General features: G+C 50.0%; 1 protein-coding gene across 1 annotated transcript; it reads right to left on the minus strand.

Moving 5' to 3' along the window:
• Positions 1-13,243: 13,243 nt before the first annotated feature.
• Positions 13,244-16,625, minus strand: LOC149307074 (hepatocyte nuclear factor 6-like). Its single transcript, XM_089538260.1, has 2 exons — positions 15,542-16,625; positions 13,244-13,548 (listed from the first exon to the last, which is right to left on the minus strand). Exons 1-2 carry the CDS (start codon positions 16,623-16,625, stop codon positions 13,244-13,246), a joined length of 1,389 nt encoding a protein of 462 aa, XP_089394386.1.
• Between the last annotated feature and the right edge of the window lie 3,555 nt (positions 16,626-20,180).

The raw sequence follows: 20,180 nt of genomic DNA on the forward strand, positions 1-20,180 counted from the left end.
GAACCTGAACCCTAACCCGAACCGAAAGCGAACCCTAACCCTAAATCTAACCCTAATGCTAACACTAACCCTAAATGGAACCCTACCCCAACTGAAGCCCTAACACGAACCCTAACACGAACCCAAACCCAAACCTGAACCCTAACCTAACCCTAACCTTAACCCTAAACCTAACCTGAACACTGACCCTGACCCTCACCCAGACCCTGACCCTGACCCTAACCCGAAGCCTAACCCGAACCTAACCCAAACCCTTACCTTAATGCTAACCGTAACCCGAACCCTACCCTTAACCGTAACCCAAATCCGAACCCAAACCCTAACCCAAACCTTAACCCTAACACGAACCCTAAGCCGAACCCAAACCTGAAACCTAACCATACCCCTATCCCTACCCCTCACCCGAACCCTAACACTAACCCGAACCCAAACCCTAACCCGAACCCTAACCCGAACCACTAAACCCTAACCCAAACCCTAACCCAAACCCTAACCTGAACCCCAACCGTAACATGAACCCTAACCCTAACCCTAAACCCTAACCCGAACCTTAACCCAAACCCTAACCCTAACCCCAAAGCCCTAACCCTATAACCCTAACCCTAAAACACTAACCCCAAAACCCTAACCCTAAAACCCTAACGCTAAAACCCAAACAAGAACTCAAACCCTAACATGAACCCTAACCCGAACCCTTACCCTAACGCTAACCGTAACCTGAACCCTACCCTTAACCGTAACCCAAACCTGAACCCTAACCCTAACCCGAAACCTCACCTGAACCCGAACCCGAACCCTAACATGAACCCGAACCCTAACTCTAACCCAAACAATAACCTGAACCCTAACCCGAAACCTAACCCTAACACGAGCCCTAAACCCTAACCCTAACACGAACATTAACCCGAAACCTAACCCTAAATCCTAAACCTATCCCGAACCCTAACCCGAAAGCTAACGCTAAACCCTAACCCGAACCCTAACCCTAACCCTAACCCAAACACGAACCCTAAAAACCCTAAAACCAACCCTAACCCTAAAAACCTGACCCGAACCCTAACCTGAACCCTACCCCTAATCCTAGCCAGAACCCTAACCCAAACCCTAAACTGAACCCTAACCCAAACCCTAACACAAACCCTGATCCAAATCCTAAACCTAACCCGAACCATAACCCGAATGCGAATTTGAACCCTAACTCTAACCCGAACCCGAACCCGAACCCTAACATGAACCCGAGCCCTAAACCTAACCTGAACCCTAACCCTAAACTGAACCCTAACCCTAACCTGAACGTGAACCCTAATCCAAACCCTAACCCAAACCCTAACACGAACCCTAACCCTAACCTGAACCCTAATCCTAAACTGAACCCTAACCCTAACCTGAACGCAAACCCGAACCCGAACCCTAACTAACGCTGACTCTAACCCTAACCCTACCCCTAACCCGAACCTTAACCCTAACCTGAACCGACCCTAACACTTACTCGAACTCTAACCCTAACCCTACCCCTCACCCGAACCTTAACCCTAATCCCAACCCAAACCCCTAAACCCTAACCCCTAATCCTAACCCCAACTCCTAAACCCTAACCCGAACCCTAACCAGAACCCTACCCCTACCCCGAACCCTAACCCCAACCTGAACCCTAACCCTAATCTGAACCCTAACCCGAACCCTAAAACCCTAACCCCAATACCCTAACCCTAACACGAACCCTAACCTGAACCCTAACCCTATCCCTAACCAGAACCCTAACCCGAAGCCCTAATCCTAAAACCCTAACCCTAAAACCCTAACCCCAAAACCCTAACCCTAAAACCCAACCCTAAAACCCTAACCCCAAAACCCTAACCCTAAAACCCTAACCCTAACATGAACCTGAACCCTAACACGAACCCTAGCTTTAGCATTGAATGTGTGCATGCGTTTGTGATCCCCTTTGTTGTGTGGCTTTAATAAATGTTTATATTTTAATTGCAACTCATTTGCATTGGAGACTCTGTTTCTTGGGGTTGGACTAGATGACCTCTGGTATACACATAGGGACACGATCCGCTGTGTGTGTTGTTAGGACATGCCTCTCGTAAATTTGAGCTAATTAAATTCCCCGATCCTTCCTAACAGTTTGCAATTTACACAATGCATGGATATAAAAGGGAATTGTATAAAGATGTTGCATAGGTGGTATTTAACACCTAACATACTGTCCAAGATACAGTGGACTCTTGTTATACGCTGGGGTTTGGTTCCAAGATCCCCCGTGTATAACAAAAACCGTGTATGCTCAAGTCCCATTAAATATAATGACATAGCAAAATGGTGTCCCTTATAAAAATGGAAAATCAAGGTTTGATATTTGAAATTTATACTTTTGGGGAACATTTTCAAGCCGTGTATGATTGAATCTGTGTATAAAAAATCCGTGTACAGTGGTACCCCGGGATACGAATGCGCCGCCTTACGAAATTTCCGGGTTACGAAAAAAATCCATGTAAAAACATTTTTCCGGGTTACGAAGGTTATTTCGGGTTACGAAAAAAAATTTGGTGCTTTTCGGCGCGATTTCACACGGAATCGCGGCTTTCGCTATTAGCGCCTAAGGGCATTTTGGCTAGCGAAAGTTTCCGGGTTACGAAAGCGGCGGCGGAACGAATTAATTTCGTAACCCGGGGTACCACTGTATAAGAAGTGCCGACTGTATATGGAAACCCAAATGGAAAATGTTGGAAATGTAAAAAACAAATAGGCACATTCTATCATATGTGGTGATAAAGTAAAAAAATTTGGAAAGAAGTCCACCAGATAATACAAAACATATACAAACAGGATATTAGAACCAGAACTATATTTATTGAATATGGTTAGAAATATAAATGCCAGAAAAATCCTAAAACCATTATTATGTATGATATCTTCTTCCAGAACCATGTTAGCAAAATATTGGAAAAGTAACGAAACACCAAATATCGATGAATGGTTGAAAAAGTCACTTGATGTGATAGAAATGGATAAAATATCCCTACTTTCAAAGGACAAGGCAGAAGAAGAAGATGACACATGGGAGCCGCTAGCTATCCGCTCTTTGCAAAATGAGGAGCAGCAGCTAAAGGTGTAAATGATGGTAACTTCAAGGGAAGAAATGCTGATATCAGAGTTCTTGTGACAAGGAAGCAAAGATAATTCAAGTAGTGCACAGTTCTTTACATCAAACAAAATATAATTTTGAATATGTGAGATAAAGAAGTTATGGAATAAATATCAGAGGAATATACAGAAAAAGAATGGCTGTAAATGGGGGCTGCTGGCATAGAAATTGGGGGAGGGAGGGATGGAAAAGATTAATATGGGAACAGGTAAACAATATTGTACTTTAATTGTAAATACATCAATAAAGATTATATTTTTAAAAAATTGTAAAACAGACTGAAATATAAATGAAAAATAAATTTTAAAGAAATAAAACTAAAATGAAATCAAACAGCAAACAAAAACAGAAATAAAAAATAGCTAAGAATTAAAACAAAGTGAAACCTGAGATATAAACAAAAAATTATATTAAATAAATAATGCTGGGATACAACTTCTTTGAAAATGAAACATATCATAAAATACAAATGAAAATTTCTCTCTCAGGAGAAGAATTAAATCCCAGACCACCGCTGTCAGGAGCCCAAAGGCTGCCATTTCCTTCTTCCCGCCACAATCCCCGCAGCCTCCATTCAAAGAGGCGAAGGTGCCATGCCTCAGAGTGGCTCCTAGGTCTGGAAGGCCAGGCCCATGGTACCGATCTAGGACTTCGTCTCAGAGGGCCTACCACAGAGTAGCGCAGGGTTAAAGCGTCTCCATGGCGATATTTTACGGCCCAACCATAGAGTCAAGAAGAGCTAGAGCGTTCCCATAGCGACGATCTAGAACTCTGTCTCAGAGGGCCTACCACAGAGTCGCGCAGGGGTAGAGAGTCACAAGGAGACGTTCTAGCAAACGACACTTAGAGGGCCGGCTCTCCGAGAGCGGATAGGCTATCAGACAGCCAATCAGAGCCCACGAAGGGACAGGTGAAGGGAGTCAAACCCCTCAGAAATAGGCAGCCAATCAGAGCGGAGGAAGGGACAGGTGAAAGGAATGAGGCCAAACCCCTCAGGGAAAGACAGCCAATCAGAGCGCTTTCCCCCTCTCGTGGCCGCAAGGGAACATGGCCGGCGGGTGCCTTTTCTGCCCATTGACTCTGGCGCTGGGGAAGGCTGCGAGGGTCCTTTGGCCGAATGGCTTCCTCTGCCTCCCTTGGCTTTCCCTCATTCCCTGCCCTTGGGCGCCGTCTCGTGGCCGCAGCGGAGCATGGCAGCCCCTTCTGCCCTTGCAGTCCTTCGCTGGAAAGGCTGCTGCGAGGGTCCTTTGGGCGAATGGCCGCCTCTGTCTCCTTTGGGCCACAGCTGGACGAGAAGGGAAAGCACAGCAAAAGAAACGCCACCCAATCAAATAAAAATAAAAGCAGAAACAAAATGGAATGAATAAATGCAATATAATTAATTTTAAAAGAAACAAAAATGAAAATGAAACAAGACATTAAATAAAATTTGGAGGCAGGGAGGGCCCTTTCTGGGCCATTCGTGGGGGGTGATGCTGGCTTCCTGCCTCTCTGACGGGGCCCTTTGGGCTTAAATCACTCCCCCCCAGGCCTTTGAAGGGGCTGGCTCTGGCTCTGCGTCCCTCCCTGGCCTCCTTCCCAACGGCCCCCTCGGCCTCGGCAGGCCCCCGCCCCAAAACAAGACTGACTTCCTTGCTGTTCCCACCCAGAGGATCCTGGAGACTGTAGCTTCTGGAGCAAACTGAGGAGATGGGCTTGGCTTAACGGTCGACAGAGGAGTAAGCTGCAGCTTCCAGCAATCGGGTCCAACAGGGACGGGGGTCCAGACTAAGTGCCACCATTTTGAGAGGCTCAGAGCCCCCCCCCCCCAAAGAAAGAGGGTCGAGCTCAGGATGGCACCACTTTAACTTCTGTTATGGCTCTGTGCTATGGGATCTTGGGATTTGTAGTTTTGAGGAGCTGTTTGGCCATCTCTGTCAGGTGCCACAACAAACTACAAATCCCAGCATTCCACAACATGGAGTCAAGGGCAGTTAAAGTAGCATCAAACTGGATTATTTTTTCAGTGCAGATGCAAACTGAGTCTTCCTCTGAAGGTGTTTACATCAGATACATTCAGCTCGATAAAGCAAAGTGTAGCTGCTCAAGCAATGAGTGGCAGCCACTCTGTTCATGCTCAGAGACACTGCATTCCAACTTCTGAGTTGAGCTAAGAACCCAGACTGCATCCACACAACATTTCATTCCCACTTCCAAGAGGGATTTTTAATTCCAACACACACACACACACACACACACACACACACAATTTTTAATTCCAAGACTCTTATCTATCTATCTATCTATCTATCTATCTATCTATCTATCTATCAATCAATCATAATTTTAAATTCCAAGAAATTATACCTTCCTTTCTTTTTATGAAAAACAAACCCCTTTAAGAGAATCCTATTTTGGGAGAAAGGCAAGGTATAAAATCAATCAATAAAAAATTATAGTGCAATAGTCCATCAGTGCATGGCTTGCATTATAAGACTTTATAACTTTATAATTTTAAAAACAATTAAAATCACAGTAGGCTCAGAGTGCTATAGAATCATGGAATCATGGAATTGGAAGAGACTCCAAGGACCATCCAGTCCAACCCCATTCTGCCATGCAGGAAATCTAAATCTAAGCATGCCCAAAAAATTATGTAATGGGGGTGTCCATCTACATTGTAGAAAGACATACTATAGATTAATGCTATGGAAAATCACCAACTTGAGTCCGTATATTGGGAGAAAGCCGGAATATAAGAAAATAACAACAACAACAACAACAACAGTATCTGGGTATTGTAGTTTTGTGAGACATTTAGCATTCTTTGTCAGAGAGCTCTGGTGCCTCAACACCCTACAAATCCCTGGATTTACCATAGCATTAAAGTGGTGTTGAACTGTATTATTTCTGCAGTGTGCAGCCTTATTAGACTGCAGTTCCCAGCAGTCTGTGGTGCTGCTGGATGATGGGACCTGCAGTCTAGCATTGCCTAGAGCAGGGCCATAGGATTCCACAGCCCCAGTTCATCCTCTGGCAGAATTTGGGGGAAACTCCTTTAAAAGACCAAAATAAAGAAAATCAAAAACTCCTTGTAAAGTAAAACCCAGAGGTCTGCCAATGGACTTTGCTTCCAAGGCAGGAAGGCAGAGAGCCCAGACCTTTGCAGCCGACCTTTCATTGGAGACCCACTTAGATTGCTTCTGCATGTTAATTAATTAATCATAGAATCATAGAGACCCCAAGAATGGCCATCCAGTCCAACCCCATTCTGCCATGCAGGAACTCTCCATCAAAGCATCCCCATTGACATGCTGAAAAGGGGCCAGCTAACTGTATTTTATTTTATTTGTCTTTTAAAAAAGAGAAAAAACAAGGCTGGAAGGAAGCCTCTTGCTTTTTGCATCACAGACCCTCTTCTTTTTTGTTGTTGCAAAAATCCAGAAATGACTGTTTTTGAAAACCTGAGTTCATTATCAGAAGAAATGTACAGAGTAGAGCCCCTGTCTCCTTTCTCTAGACTTCTGAAATCTGAATTATTCAAAAATCCAAAACTGACAATGAGAGCATCTGGTCTGACCCCAGCTCAAGGAAACTTGGGAATCCTGAAGCTTTAGAGAAATTACTGAATTATTGAATTATACAAGGAATAGTGGTCTCGGAATTTTGCTGACTGCTCAGTGTACAGAAGCACAACATTATTTTAAAAATATTGTGTATTAAATTACCTTCAGCCTATGTCTATGAGATGCATATGAAACATCTGGCTGGACTTGGGAACCATCTCCCATTATATCCCATTATATCCCATTGGTATAAATATACCAAGCCCTGAAAAACTCCAAAATCCAAAATACATCTAGTCCTCAGCATTTTGGGTAAGGGAGACTCAAGCTGTAGTTGATAAGAGGTTATTATTATTATTATTATTATTATTATTATTATTATTATTATTATTCTATATTGTATATGGATATAACTGCTGAAAGGAAAGTTAGAAGTCACCTTTTCTTTCTTTTATATTTTCTTTTAGAAGCTTCCTTCCTTCCTTTTTCTTTCTTTCTTCCTTTCTCCCCTTTCTCTTCCTTCCCTTTTTTCCTTCCTTCCTGTCTTCCTTCCCCAGGAAGGGACTGGGAAACTTTTATTCTGGCAAAAGCACAGGGGAGGAGGAGGAGGAGGAGGAGTGGAAGGACTGGGATGGAGAGGAAAGGAAAGGGAAAGAAAGCACAGGGCCCACTCCCACTCCCACTCCCTCCCTCTCTCTCTCTCTCTTTCTCTGAGCCTGCAACTTAAATTGTCTTTCCTCTTTTCCCTCTCCTTCTGAGCCCTCCGTGCTTTTGATGGAGGGGAGGGGGGGAAGGAAGGAGCTTGAACGTCCACAGGCCTGAAGGGAGGGGTCCAAACCCCCAACCCCCCCCCTTGGCTACGTCCCTGGGTCCAAGATAGCGCCTCTAATGGGCCCACTCCCAGCTGCGTGAATTAGCCCAGTCCGTCTGGCGTGGAAAAGTTTGGGCAACTCCTGAGTTTCACATTTGTGTAGAAGGGCTGCATGTATCATCATCACCATCATCACACAAACGCCCTGATAAATAATCCCAGCCCTTTTGCTCTGTATGGATGTTTGTGGTTGCTTGTATCGTTTATTGAAGGACATTTCCATATTCAATTCAGTTTAGTTGCATGCCTCCCACTACCCTTATCTCTGTAAATAGCAAAAAAGGGTACAATAAAACCAGCAAAGTCTTGTACAAATACTTCAGACATTTAACAATTTTTAATTTCTTTAGATAGGCAGTGCTTGCCCTCATCGTATCCCTTGAATAAAGCAGACAATAGATGGAAAGAAACATACATTTGGAGTGCTCTTCTGCATTTTTGCATGCGAGAGAGAGAGGCCCAAGGATGATGGACTGAAAGGCTGCTCCTGTCCGTCCGTCTGTCGTGTGCTGAGCGCAAGGAGAGAGTACCAAAGGCCAGGCAGCAGCTGCCCAAATGGAGCGAACGTCTGGCCAAGAGGCCTCCAAGCCCTAGGAGCATCCAGGGCTCTGGCAGGCAGCTTTGGAAATCATATGGAGACTCTATCACTGACATAAGTTACAGGAGCAATGGAATAAGTACATGGTTAGATCAAAACGACACAAAACATACAGAAACACAAAGGTTGTCATGTTTGTACCCTGTAAAATGGACATTAACATTTCAAGAGAAAGTCTCCAAAGAAGGCAAGGGAGTTTCTTAAGCTGTTCAACAACATTATACACTTTTTAGAGGAAAGGTTTGTGTTATTGTACTGAGCCATTTCTTAAAAAAAAAATTAAAATAAAATAATAATAATAATAGGATTTATTTATATCCCGCCCAATCACTGGGAATCCGGCGGCTTACAACAGTGGGGATAATACAAAGCAATAACAATAAACATGAAAATAATAAAACATAACATAGCAATACATACTAAATAATGATAATAATAATTTTATAACAATTCAATAAGAACAAAGGATAACAAATCCCAATTTAACAACAACAAAACGAGCCATAAAACTCCTTACAAACAAATCTGAACTGCATAAACCACCTTTAAAATGAACCTGGCCATAAGCAAACTCTGTACCTTCTGCCATTTCTCATGGCTTCTCTCTATACATTGCAACCCCAGTGATTTACTCCTGTGAGGAATTTGGAGCAATTGGAGGAGGGGCGTGCATCCTCTCTGTTCAGGGGACTCAAGGTACTTCCAAAGGGAAGGGAAGACAGAGACAGAGACAGGGAACTGGTTTGCCAGCAAGGAAGCAGAATTTAAAAAAAACAACAACATTTTCCTTTGGGAGGGAGACATAAAATGAAAAGTCTGTTTTCATGGGAGCATGGCAAAAAGCACCATGTTGAAGACTTCTTCTTCTTTTCCTTTGTTGTTTGTGGCCCTTCTGTCAGGCTGAGGTATCCGAAGAGTATCTGCAAAGTGAGCTATGAAGAGGCTGAGAGTGGTTTAACGCTTTGGTTCAAGGAAGGCACTCATCTTAATGATCATAAAGTCCGCAACGTTCTGCTTGGCGCATGACAGTTGTTGCTTCTGAAGGGGCTGTTCCCATCCTGGTCCATGTGGCTTCAACAGCCACGAAGAGAGGCCCAAATGCCAGGCAGAGGAGGAAAGGCAAGGCCTGGCAGAAGGAGCCCTTTCAGAAGCAGGCTGTGCTCTGTCCAAATTCAGTATTCTTTGGTTTCATCAACGCGATTAAAATCAGCAATGGAAACTGAGTGAGGTAGCATCTTTGGTTTGCACTATAAATAGCTGAGCTTTCCACACACTTTCCCCTTTTTCTTGTCATGATGCACATGGAACCATCACGTACTTTCTGCTTAAGGAAACAGTTACAAAATATACTGTAAAATGAACCACCCCACAATAATATCCCATAAGGCATAAGAAAAAGCTTCTCTTTGGTCTCTGGAGCCTTCGAATGCACCCCAAACATGGCAAGAAGGAAAAGGGAGTTGGCTTTCTCTTTGTTTGCTAAATGCAGAGTGTTCTCCTCAAACCCTGAAGAACAAGGAAAGGGCACCACTTTTGTGGCAAAATGAAGAGGCCTGACTGGGGAAAACTGGGGAAGAACCAGCCTTCTTCCAGCGCAGTCTGAAATTTTATTTTGAAAAAGAGACTAACGCTTCACATGCCCAGTGGCCCCAGCGCATGGCCTGTCCCTTTGCCACAAAGGGGCCCTCAAAGCCATCCCTCCACCAGCACCAGCCCCTTCTTCAGCAGCTCAGGCATCTTGGCACCAGAAGGACAGCTCTCTGGCCATCTTCACTCTTTGGTGAATCTCTTTGGATAGTACTGATCTGGAGGTGCCATGCAATGGGGCACTGCATGCCATTGGCTGAGACAGAAGGCCCAGCCCACCCCTGACATGGCATGGCATGGCAACAAAACTCTGGGAGCAATGATTCACCAAGAGAGGCTGCGAAATGAATTGGAGAAGCCACCCTGACATGGGTCCGGATCCTGACTAAAAACAGCCAGGGACAAAGAGGCTTGCGCTTGAATAGAGGTTTTCAAATGGCTTGAATCTATCTATTCATGGAGAGCTGCATCCAACAGCTAATGAAGAGTTTGGGGGAAAGATAACATCTGAGGGGTCTGAGTGGGGATTTTGGCTGACTTTCACTGCTACGGTCTTTTCAGACTCTTGAAATGTCATTTAACAGTATGGATCCTGTTGCCTTGCCGTCCTGCACTGAATTTCCACTTACCAAAACTATTTCATAATAACATTGCAATCTAAGAGGCACACCATTAAATGTTTTCCTTTCTGCTAGAAACATGAGGTTGCTGAATATAAACGTTTTCTTGGTGTAGCGAAGAAAATGATGGCTCCATTATGACTTGGCCACCAGCTGCAGCCATGTTTTCAAAGCCCCTCAGCTACAAAATGGAAAGACTGCATCTGCGCAGTAGCCTCTCATTAGCACCTGGGTCCCTCTGGCCTTCCCTCAGAGAGCAAGAGAGTCTCCCTCCTTGGAGGTCTTTAAGCAGAGGCTGGATGGCCATCTGTCAATGGGAATGCTTTGAATGTTCTTGCATGGCAGAATAAAGGGGTTGGACTGGATCAGGGCCCTTTTTGGGGTCTCTTCCAACTCTATGATTCTTCCTGCGCACAGGCGCATGGCAATTTCGCGAGGAAAAGCCACATGGAATCACAGGAGCCAGGACTGGGCCACTTGCCTCTCTGCCATCCTGCTCTTTCTCTCACGGCTGCCAAGAAAAGCAAAAGCCCACCCAAAAGCCCTCCTCCTCCTTCCCTCCTGGCCAAACTGAGGGGAAAATGCCCCACGGCTTTCAAAATGGCTGACCTCCACTGGCCTGACTCCAGTAAGAGAAGCCTTCTATGAAGCCCTCCACAATTGTTCAAGACCATATTCCTGGGAGCAACCATGGGCTGCCAAAGTGGCTCTGAAGGCCAGGCCAGAGCCATGCCACTGTTTCTTATGAGTTCTGGAAATGGCTGAGAAGGAAAGGAAAGGAGGCAGTAAATTGGAGTAACAGCCTCGCTCTTGTTTGGCTGTTTTATATCATGATAACATCAGTGTATCCCCAGAACTTTGCATAGAATTCAATGTAAAAATAGATTCTGGGCATTAAAAGCAGTGCCTGCACTACAGTTTAAATTGTGTTATTTGCTTCATAACAATAACCTTGCATAACAATTTGCTTCATAACAATAACCTAGCGCATAAGGATGAAGAGAGCTACTGCAACAGTCACTGAATTAGAAGAATTAGAAGCTGACAACAAAAAAGGAAGAACAAGAGACCTCTTCCACAAGATCTGAGAATTCAAAGAGAAATGTAAACCAAGGGCAGGGAGCCCTTTGATCAGAAGAGGAACATAATGTAGGACCACAATTACATTTCAAAAAGATGGAAACAATATGCAGAAGAGATGTGTAAAAATGTGAAAAGATGAATGATGAATGGAAAGAAGGAATTTGAAGATGAGCCACAAATTTTAGAAGGCAAAGTGAAAACCACACTCAAGGCATTTGGAAAGAACAAATCACCAGGAACGGATAATGCACCAATGGAGCACAGTCCTCAGAGACAGAGCCAGGCTGAGTTTTAACTAACTTCTGCCAAGAAACATGGAAAGCAAAGGCTTCAGACCAGAGGAGACCAAGACATATCCCCATCCACAAAAAAGAAGACACAAAAAAACTGCACTAATTATGGAACCATTGCGCTAACTTCCCATAGAAGCAAAGTCATGCTCAAAGACTCCTACCATATTTGGGGCATGAAATCCCAGAGGTATAGACTGGATTTAGAAAATGCACCAGGGATCACATTACAGACCTTCCAGAATGAGGTCAGCATGTGCTTTATGGGCTCCAGGAAAGCTTTTATGGATCAGGGAAAGCAGTGCCTTGTGCTCAGAGGAATGGAAGTGTTACAACATCCAACTGTCCTGATGCGCGACAAAAGGCTGCCTTCAGAAGAGAACATGGAGAAGCAGCATGGTTCCCAATGGCCAAAGGGTCAGCCAGGGCTATTTATTCAGCCCGTAGGGGGCCTGAACTCAGAGGCAGGAAAACGCGCAACCTCTGATGTGCAGATGGCACAATGCTTCCAGCAGAAAGAAAAACCTGGAGCAAAGCTGAAGAAGGTTAAGGAGGAAAGTGCCAAGGATGGATTAGTGCTGAACAACATCATCATCATCATCATCATCATCATCATCATCATCAACAACAACAATAATAATAACGACCATGGAAGATCTACAAGAATTCATCCTAGACAACAAGAAAACTGCAGTAGTTGCAGAGTTGCCATGCCTTGGGTCAAATATTGATCAAAAAATCAGGAGAAGACTAGGATTGGGAAAGGTAGCTATCATAAGGTGCAAAGAGCACTAAAGCGAGGATTGTCAAAAGGGAAAAACAACAGCAGCTCAGTTGAGATTCTGGAGAAAAGTCCAAAGACGGACAAACAAACAAACAAACAAATGGTCTCTAGAACAGATGAAGCCTGGTGTCTCCCAGAAGCGAAGATGAGTAAACTGTGGCCTCATCCTGAGGGGAAATGAATCTTTGCCAAGGCAAGGATGCTGGGAAATGGAGGGCAGAAGGAAGAGAGGCTGCCTGGCACTGTCAAGGAGGAGAGGGGGGTGTCTGTGGGGCCTATAGGGCAACAACAACTTGACACTTTTGCTTGTTTGTTTGTGTTTTTCCCGTTTTGGCAATGGGTATGTTCCTGAGCAAACAAAGAGAAGGCATCTGGCTCCTTCCCAGCCTCTTCTCCCGATTGCCATGAACGGGCTCCATGGTTGAAGGCTGAAGGGTCAAGAGAGCAAAGCCACAGGACCAGATGGCTTCTCTGCCCAGATGCCGTTCCCTTCGAGGCCTCTCTGCGGAAAGGGAGCCACGTATCGACAGGAAGCCCTAGGAAGGGACTGGCGGTAGGTTCCCCTTTTCCCTCTTCTTCCCACGAAAGTGTGTTTCTGAGAGCAAAGTGCCATCGAGTCTTTGGTTTCTCTGGGCTTATAGTCTTTCAAAGACTGCAAGTGTAGCTGCTTTCTGGAAGTCCTGATCCGTGGCTATAAAGCCTTTCCGCCGAGGGTCAGTTCGTGGCCCTTTCTCCGCCGATGCCTGAGGAAGAGGAAGAGGAAGAGGAGGACCTCGAGTGGCCTTCCTCCTGCCATTTGTCGAGGCTTCGGCGCCTGGCGTTCATGAAGAAGTTGCTGACGGTGCTGGGCTCCAGGCTCAGCTGCTGCGAAATGGTGGCCTGCAGCTCCTTGGAGGGCCGCCTGTTCTCCCGGAAAACCGCCTGGAGGCTTCGGCGCTGGAAGTCGGTGAAGACCAGCCTCGGTTTCTTGGGGGGTTTCCCTTTCTCCTTGCCCAGCTCTCCCTCCTTCCGTTTGCAGGCTGGAAGCAGACACACCACAACCGGGGCGTTAATGGGGAACGAAGGGAGGAAGGGAGCAGGGAGGGAGGAAAGAAAGAAGAGAGGGAGGGAGGGAGGGAGGGAGGGAGGGAGGGAGGGAAGAAAGAAGGAAGAGAGGGAGGGAGGGAGGGGAAAGACCGGCCCCTTCCCCTGCCCCACTCCCTCGCTTTCGTCGGGAAAGAAACAGTAGAAAATGGGGGGAACATTGACATCTGCAGCTGAACGGAAAAGGTTTTCAAAATGCACCTGCCATTTTAGCGGGACATCCGAAGACTATCCTTCCTTCCTAAACCCTGAAGGAAAGGCACATGTCTTCCCTGTAGGCTTCTGCACTGTTTCTTCTGCAGCCGGCTCTACAGACCTCGCGAGGAAAGTGGGGCCGAGGCCAGGCTGCTCTGGAGCCGGCAAGGGACCTGTTTGCTCCCCGGAGCAGCCAGAGCAGCGGAGCCCAGGGAGCAGCGCCTGGTCTTCCCCGCAGCGCCTTCCTTCCTTCCGCCTCGAGCGCCGCCCGAAGGAGTGCTGCAGACCGTCCACCGGGGCTTCGGAAAGGCAGCTGCACCCCTTTGGGAGCGAGCGAAGGGGTCTCCTGCCCCACAGAAGGGAGGGAGAGGCCAATGGGGCCAATGCGGTAGGCCTGGGGATGGCGCCGGGACCCGGGGCACGGAAGCACCAGGCAGCGCCAAGGAAAGAGCACTTGATGCACCGCCTCAGATTTCTCCCGTTAAAATTATCTAGAAATTACTTTGGGGTTTTGGAAGGAAACGCGGTTTTGTTTTGGGGGGAAGAGGGGAGACTGTGAGGGTTCGGCTCAGCCTTTCTTAGCAGACGGCCCGCAGATGGCAGAGAGGTGGCAGCGGAACCCAGGTGGGGTAGGAGCCGCCACTCGGCTGCAGGGAGACCCAAAGCGCCCCCCCCTCTTCCTCCGCTGCCACTCCTCGGGTCTTCTGGGCGCCTGTGCCAAGGGGGGCCCTGCCCCTCCGCTCGGGATGCCAGGGAACCCCCCTCCTGCACCTGGGAGCTCGGGCGGGGCGCCCTAAGGACCCCAAAGGAAGCGCTGTGCCCATTGCTCCCACTGTGTCCGAGGGAGGGCTGCCTTTGATCTCCCGGAGGACGGCAGCACTTCAAACCTTTTTCTGAAAGTCATGAATAATATACTATAAACCTTTGTTAGTATTGTGAAGAGAAGTTAAATATATGGTGGCGATACACGGTCAGGCAGAGACATATACTGGGTGAGTGTGTGTCTGTGTTTGTGTAGATAGATAGATACACACTCACACGCATACGCGCAGCAAGACTGGGAGGTGGGAGGAAAGGAGAGGGGGATGAGGAAACTGGATGTTATAATATATCTGTCAATTAAGGCACCTTTGTCATGGGGAAATGCACTTAGACATCTGAAACTCTCCCTGTAGCTTCATATAAAAAGGGTGTCCCTCTTCTGCGCGCAGCATCCTGACCCCAAAACAACCGAAGACAAAGAGCCTTCCACTTGAACAGAAGTTTAGAATGGCTTCAATCTTCCTTTTCGTGGAGAACTAATGGGGAAAGACAGAATCTCTCCCGGCCTCGGAGCCCGCGGAAGTGAGAGAGATCGGGGCCCAGGCGCCAGGAAGAGGAAGAGGAAGAGGAGAGGGGCTCGCCATTCACGCCCCCCTCCCCAAACCAGCAGCTCTTTCTGCCCGTATTTTGCTCGGGATAATTTTCAGCACCGCAAGGAGCTCTTCCCGGTGCTGAACCCACCAAGCCCGTACCTCCTTTGGATTGTCCCAGAGCAGGGCCTGAGCCCCATCGAGAGGGAGGCCCCGCGAATGGCCTCTGCGGCAGAGGGCGCGCAGACCCAGCCCGGGCTACGAAGCCACGGAGGCCCCTCTCCAGACGAAGGGCCGGATCAGTGTGTCTCCCCCGAGGAGGGCCCCCAGGAACCACTCTCTCGCCCTGGGGACCCCCTCTCCACCCCCTGCCCTGCCCCACCTGCCATCCGGAGGGTGGACATCCGCTGGAACTCGGGCTCCTGCAGCCACTTCCACATCCTGCGGAAGGTCTCCCGGCCGGACTTGAGCTTGCTCCAGGGCTTGGGGTTGCGGAGCAGATCGGAGAGGGTCCCCTGTGAGCGGCAGAGCACCCGCTGCGCGAAGATGGCCTGCGGGATGCTGTAGCGCTTCAGCTCCGTTGTGATCCGCGCCGCCACTTCTCGTGTGTTCATTTCCTCCGGCCCCGCGGCCCGGGAGGCGGCGGAGGGAGCGGAGGAGGGAGCCGTCAGGACCGGGCCAGGAAGCCCCAGCGGCGGGTGGAGGGGCTGGAGGGGAGGCTGGAGTGGAGAGGCGCCAAGGAAGGGTGGCTGAGGCGGGGGCTGGCGGTCGGCGAGGCCGGGGCCCAGCAAGGCCCCGGGGGGAGGTTCCTCGAAGCCGGCCCCCGGTCCCAGCAGCTTCTCCCCGGGGACCCCGGGGGCCCCGGGGGCGGCGGCGTAATGGAGGAGGCCGGGGGGCGAGTGGGCAAGGGCCGAGAGCGGCGAGAGCGCCGGACCCAGCGCGGTGGGCTCCTTGTGCGGCGGCTGCTCGGCGAAAGGCGCGTAGAGGCTGCCAACGGCCGAGGCGGACGACAACCCGCGATCCTCCCCGACAAGGAGCGCGAAGCTGCCGCGCACGCTGCCCGGTGGATGATGGGAGTGGTGGTGGTGGTGATGGTGGTGGTGGTGGTGCGGGAACTTGTCCGTGGAGACGCCGGGGAGGGGCGTCAGGGGCTGGAGCGGCGTCAGGGTGGTGTAGGTTGCGCTCAGGCCCAGCGTCGGAGGGGGCTCGCAGCCCACCGTCAGCGCCGGGGGCAGAGGGCCGTCCATCGGGGGCTCAGGAACCAGGCTCCGGGGGGGTTGCGGGGGGTGGGCCGGGGGCCGGTACTCGCCCTCCAGGAGGGAGGCCATCCCGACCATCGCCCGGCCCCGGTGGACTCCGGCACCAGTTCCCCGGTGGGGCTGGAAGGGGCTGCCGGCGGGGGCTCTGGGCCCAAGGCGAGCCCCGCGGAGGCCGCCCAGGTTCTCCAGCGCCAGCTGCGCGTTCATGGCGGGGTCCGTCGGCTCGGGGCTTCAGGAGAGGAGGCGAAGGGACCGGGAGGGAGTGGGGCTTTCGGTGGATCCGGGGCCGGCGGGGAGGGCGCTGCCTGGTGCCCCGATTGGAGGCACTTTGTCCCTCACCGGGGCAGTCGCCGCCTGCTCCGCCGTCCCTCCGCCTCTCCCAGCCGCCGCCGCCGCCTTGCCATCGCCGCCGCTGGTGCTTCTGCCTCGGGCGCTGCTGGGGCCAGAGGAGCCGGGCATGCGCAGTGGGGCACTGGCGGGAGGCGCTTCCCCCGCCCCCCCGCCCTCGCCGGGCGCAGGCGCAGAAGCCCCTCGGCGGCCCCTGGGCAGGAGGGTCCGTCGAGGGGCTCCTCGGTCTGCCTCAGTCCTTCGGGGCCCGTCTTTCCCGAGTGGCTGCTGCTCTGAGCTACGGAGGGACAAGGACGGCGAGGGCAGCACTGCCTGGGTCCGCCTGGCTGCCTGCCCCAATGCCGCCCTCGGCCAGGGACCTTCCCTCCCTCCCGGTCGCGGTCGCAAGGCAAGGAAAAGGCCGGCCGGGGATCCTCTCCGGCTTTTCTCCCAAACTCCGAGGAAGCTCTGCGGGGACCAGAAAGGCCTGGGCGATCCAGCGGGGCAAGGACTCCGTTGTCCGGCCCTGGAAAGCCTCTTCCCAGAGGGACATCCTGGGGGCAACTCCTCCCGGGAGGAAGGAATCCTCTCCAGAAAGCCCTCCCCGGTCGCCCTCCGTGCCTTGAGGGCTTCAGCACCCCCGACAGCTCCTCTCCGGCCGAAGAAGCCCCGGAGGGAGGGAGGGGTCTCGCCGGCCGAGCCTGGATGTCTCCGGACTTCCAGGGGCTGGAGCAGATGGCCCTGGGCCTCCTTCCAGCCCTCTCTGATCCTGGGCTGCTGCCCGGGGGCCCTTTCCTCCTCGCGGGTCAGAGAAGCGGGTGCGAGTTCAAGCAACTGTTCTGGCAAGCCATTTCCCACCCATCCGCCTCCCCAAATGAAAGTCAGATTTGCCCACTTCGGTTTTCATGGTCTCAGACTGTGGCTCCGATGGGGTTTGCAGCCGATGGGGCTGGAGTGAAGGCGGGAGGCAGGAAGGGACCCGCGGCTTTTCAAGACCAGCACAAGGCTCCGTCGAAATCAGCCATTCTCGACTTCGTGTTCTACCTAATTTTAACGGAGAGTAAAGAACTGAGGCCAGTCTCGTTACACGACCAAAGGAACGGATGGAGGGTAGTCAACCTTGGCGTGTATTGCTCTGTAAAATTAATATTGCCCACATCCATAAACAACGTGATGCACACATTTCAGGCCTTAAGAAAATACCCCCAAATACCGGCTTTTGGGGTCTTCTTCCGTTTCTGTCCCTCAAACTGGGGGTGTCCCTCGTGAAGAAGGGCAACTGCCGGCCGGATAAAAAATAAGATTTATAGGGTATAAAGGATATATGAAAAGTACAGTTCATCCAGAATTTGATTACAAAGTGATCTTACTTTTTAAAAATGTTATGCTTTATCACAAAGAGAAGTATAAGGTTCTGAAGTATAGAAAACGCCTGATCTATGAAGGACTGAAGCAGAAGAAAGAAGAATCCACGATAAAAAGGAGTAGGAACCGCCTGCCTCAGAAAAAGGGAAGAGGCGCCTGTTTGCCTCCACTCCTTCGCCGCGGATTCGGGGAAACCGAGCCCCGTCCTGGGAACCTTCTGGAGTTGCTCTGAAAGGAAAGCCTTTTCCTCTTAGAAAAAGAGGAAACCGCTTTTAGGAATGATCCCCTAAAACAAGTGAACACTTTGTCTTGGACATGTTATTCATCATTCTGATAGGAAATACTCCATAATCCAATTTTTAAAATCCTGGGAGGAAATCTCAGAGGAAAAAAGTAGGAAAAATTCAATTCCGACCCCGCCTCCCGCTCTCCCCCGGTGCCCGACCGGGAGGCTCCTTTTGAGCTCCGGGGGGGGGGGCTTCCGGGGCAGAGGCCTCCAAGAAACGCTCCCAGGGTCGGGGTCGGGGGGATATGGGCCAGAGCTCCCTGAAACCAGCCCGGCCCTTTGGGGCCTCTGGGGCCATCTATGCCCAGGACACGGGATCGGCTGCCCCTCGGAGGAGGGAGGCGCCAAGGAGCCCCCTGTCAAAGGTGACCCTTGGAGGCTCCCAGGTCACCGGCAGCCAGGAGGCCATGAGCTCCGGGGGCCCCGGGGGCCCCGGAGGCCACGTTATCTCCTTCTCCAGAAAACAGGGACCCTGGACCGGGAACACAGAGAGAGGCTGAGGAGGCCCAGCAGCAGCCAAGAGAGTGGAGGGCCGGTGGTTTCTTAAGAGTTCCTCTTTTGTTTAGGAAACAAAAAAATTAAACATTAAAAAATATCAAAGGTATGCTTGCTAGAGATTAGCTTCCAAGCTGCAGAGTAACAAAAGCGCCTCCTACTCTGGGGATGCTTCTCTGAGGACTGAAATTGGCTCAAAAATCAAGGCAGGTAACTTACAGTTATCCAAAGTTTATTGATGGCTGAATCTGCATATCCATGGGGAAGCCTACATCCAATAACAGATGAGTAAAAGAAGAAGTCTTTAATCTCTCAGAAGGCGATGGAGGGGCAGAGAGGAAACTCTTTTGGGAGAGAGTAAGGTCGGAAAAGGTATTTGTTGTATATAATTCAGTCAGTCCTGGTGCAGACTAGCAAAGGAGAAAGAGAAAGAAAAGAAAAGGGAGATAGGAACAAAGGTAGAACCACAAAGATTCAAGGACTAAAGAAAACATCGCAGACCTAGAACAACTGCTAAGGAAGACCAAAGAAGGAAGCGCTAAAAATAATAACCTAGACAACGAGGAAACAGAAATAGTAAAATAAATCTCATACAGGAGTCAAGAAACCAGAAGGCTAGGGATGGGGAGGGCAGCTATGAACGAACTGGAACAGATCCTAATGAATACAGAGATACAAATGAACACCAGAGTTAGAATAATCCAAGGAATAATCTTCCCATCACCTTTTTACGGATGCAAGAGCTGGACAGTGAACCAAGTCGAAAGAAGGAAAGCCATTGGAAATGTAGGGCTGGATGAGGGCGCTGAGGATCCCCCAGAGAGCCCCAAAGACAGGAAAGTGGGCCCTTGGACAGACCAAGGCTGAGTTCTCCCTGGAGGCAGGATGACCAGACTGAGGGCCACATCATGAGGAGGCATGGATCACTAGCGAAGACAATGGTGCTAGGAAAGGTAGAAGGCAGAAGAAAGAGAGAAGAAAGAGAGGGAAACTGCACACCGAGTGGTTAGCTCAAAGGGGACACCAGTCTCCACTTGTGCGATGGACCCAGATCAGGGTCTGTAACTTATGGGACCCTCCTGCACCCCCCTCCCCCAGTTCCAAATGGAGCTCCAACCGGACTCTGGGGGCCAGGGGCCGAAGGGCGGAAGGGAAGAGAGCGGGAAGCGGATGGGGGGCGCTGGGTGGGACCTGGGCTGGTCAGGTTGGAAGTGGGCCGGAAGAGGGGGAAGTGGGGGAGGGGTCCAGCCCTCCCGAAGCTGCCTTGGAGGGGAGCCTGCCCCCCCCTC

Source organism: Sceloporus occidentalis, unplaced genomic scaffold, assembly GCF_023333645.1.
Source record: "Sceloporus occidentalis isolate IW3139 unplaced genomic scaffold, rSceOcc1.0.p SCAF_9, whole genome shotgun sequence".
Classification (NCBI taxonomy): Eukaryota; Metazoa; Chordata; class Lepidosauria; order Squamata; family Phrynosomatidae; genus Sceloporus; species Sceloporus occidentalis.

Coding starts and splice junctions, on each gene's coding strand:
- LOC149307074 (XM_089538260.1), bottom strand. CDS start 16,625: ATGAACGCGCAGCTGGCGCTGGAGAACCTGGGCGGCCTCCGCGGGGCT. Junction 13,549..15,541: donor GTCCACCCTCCGGATGGCAG/GTGGGGCAGGGC, acceptor GTCTGCTTCCAG/CCTGCAAACGGAAGGAGGGA.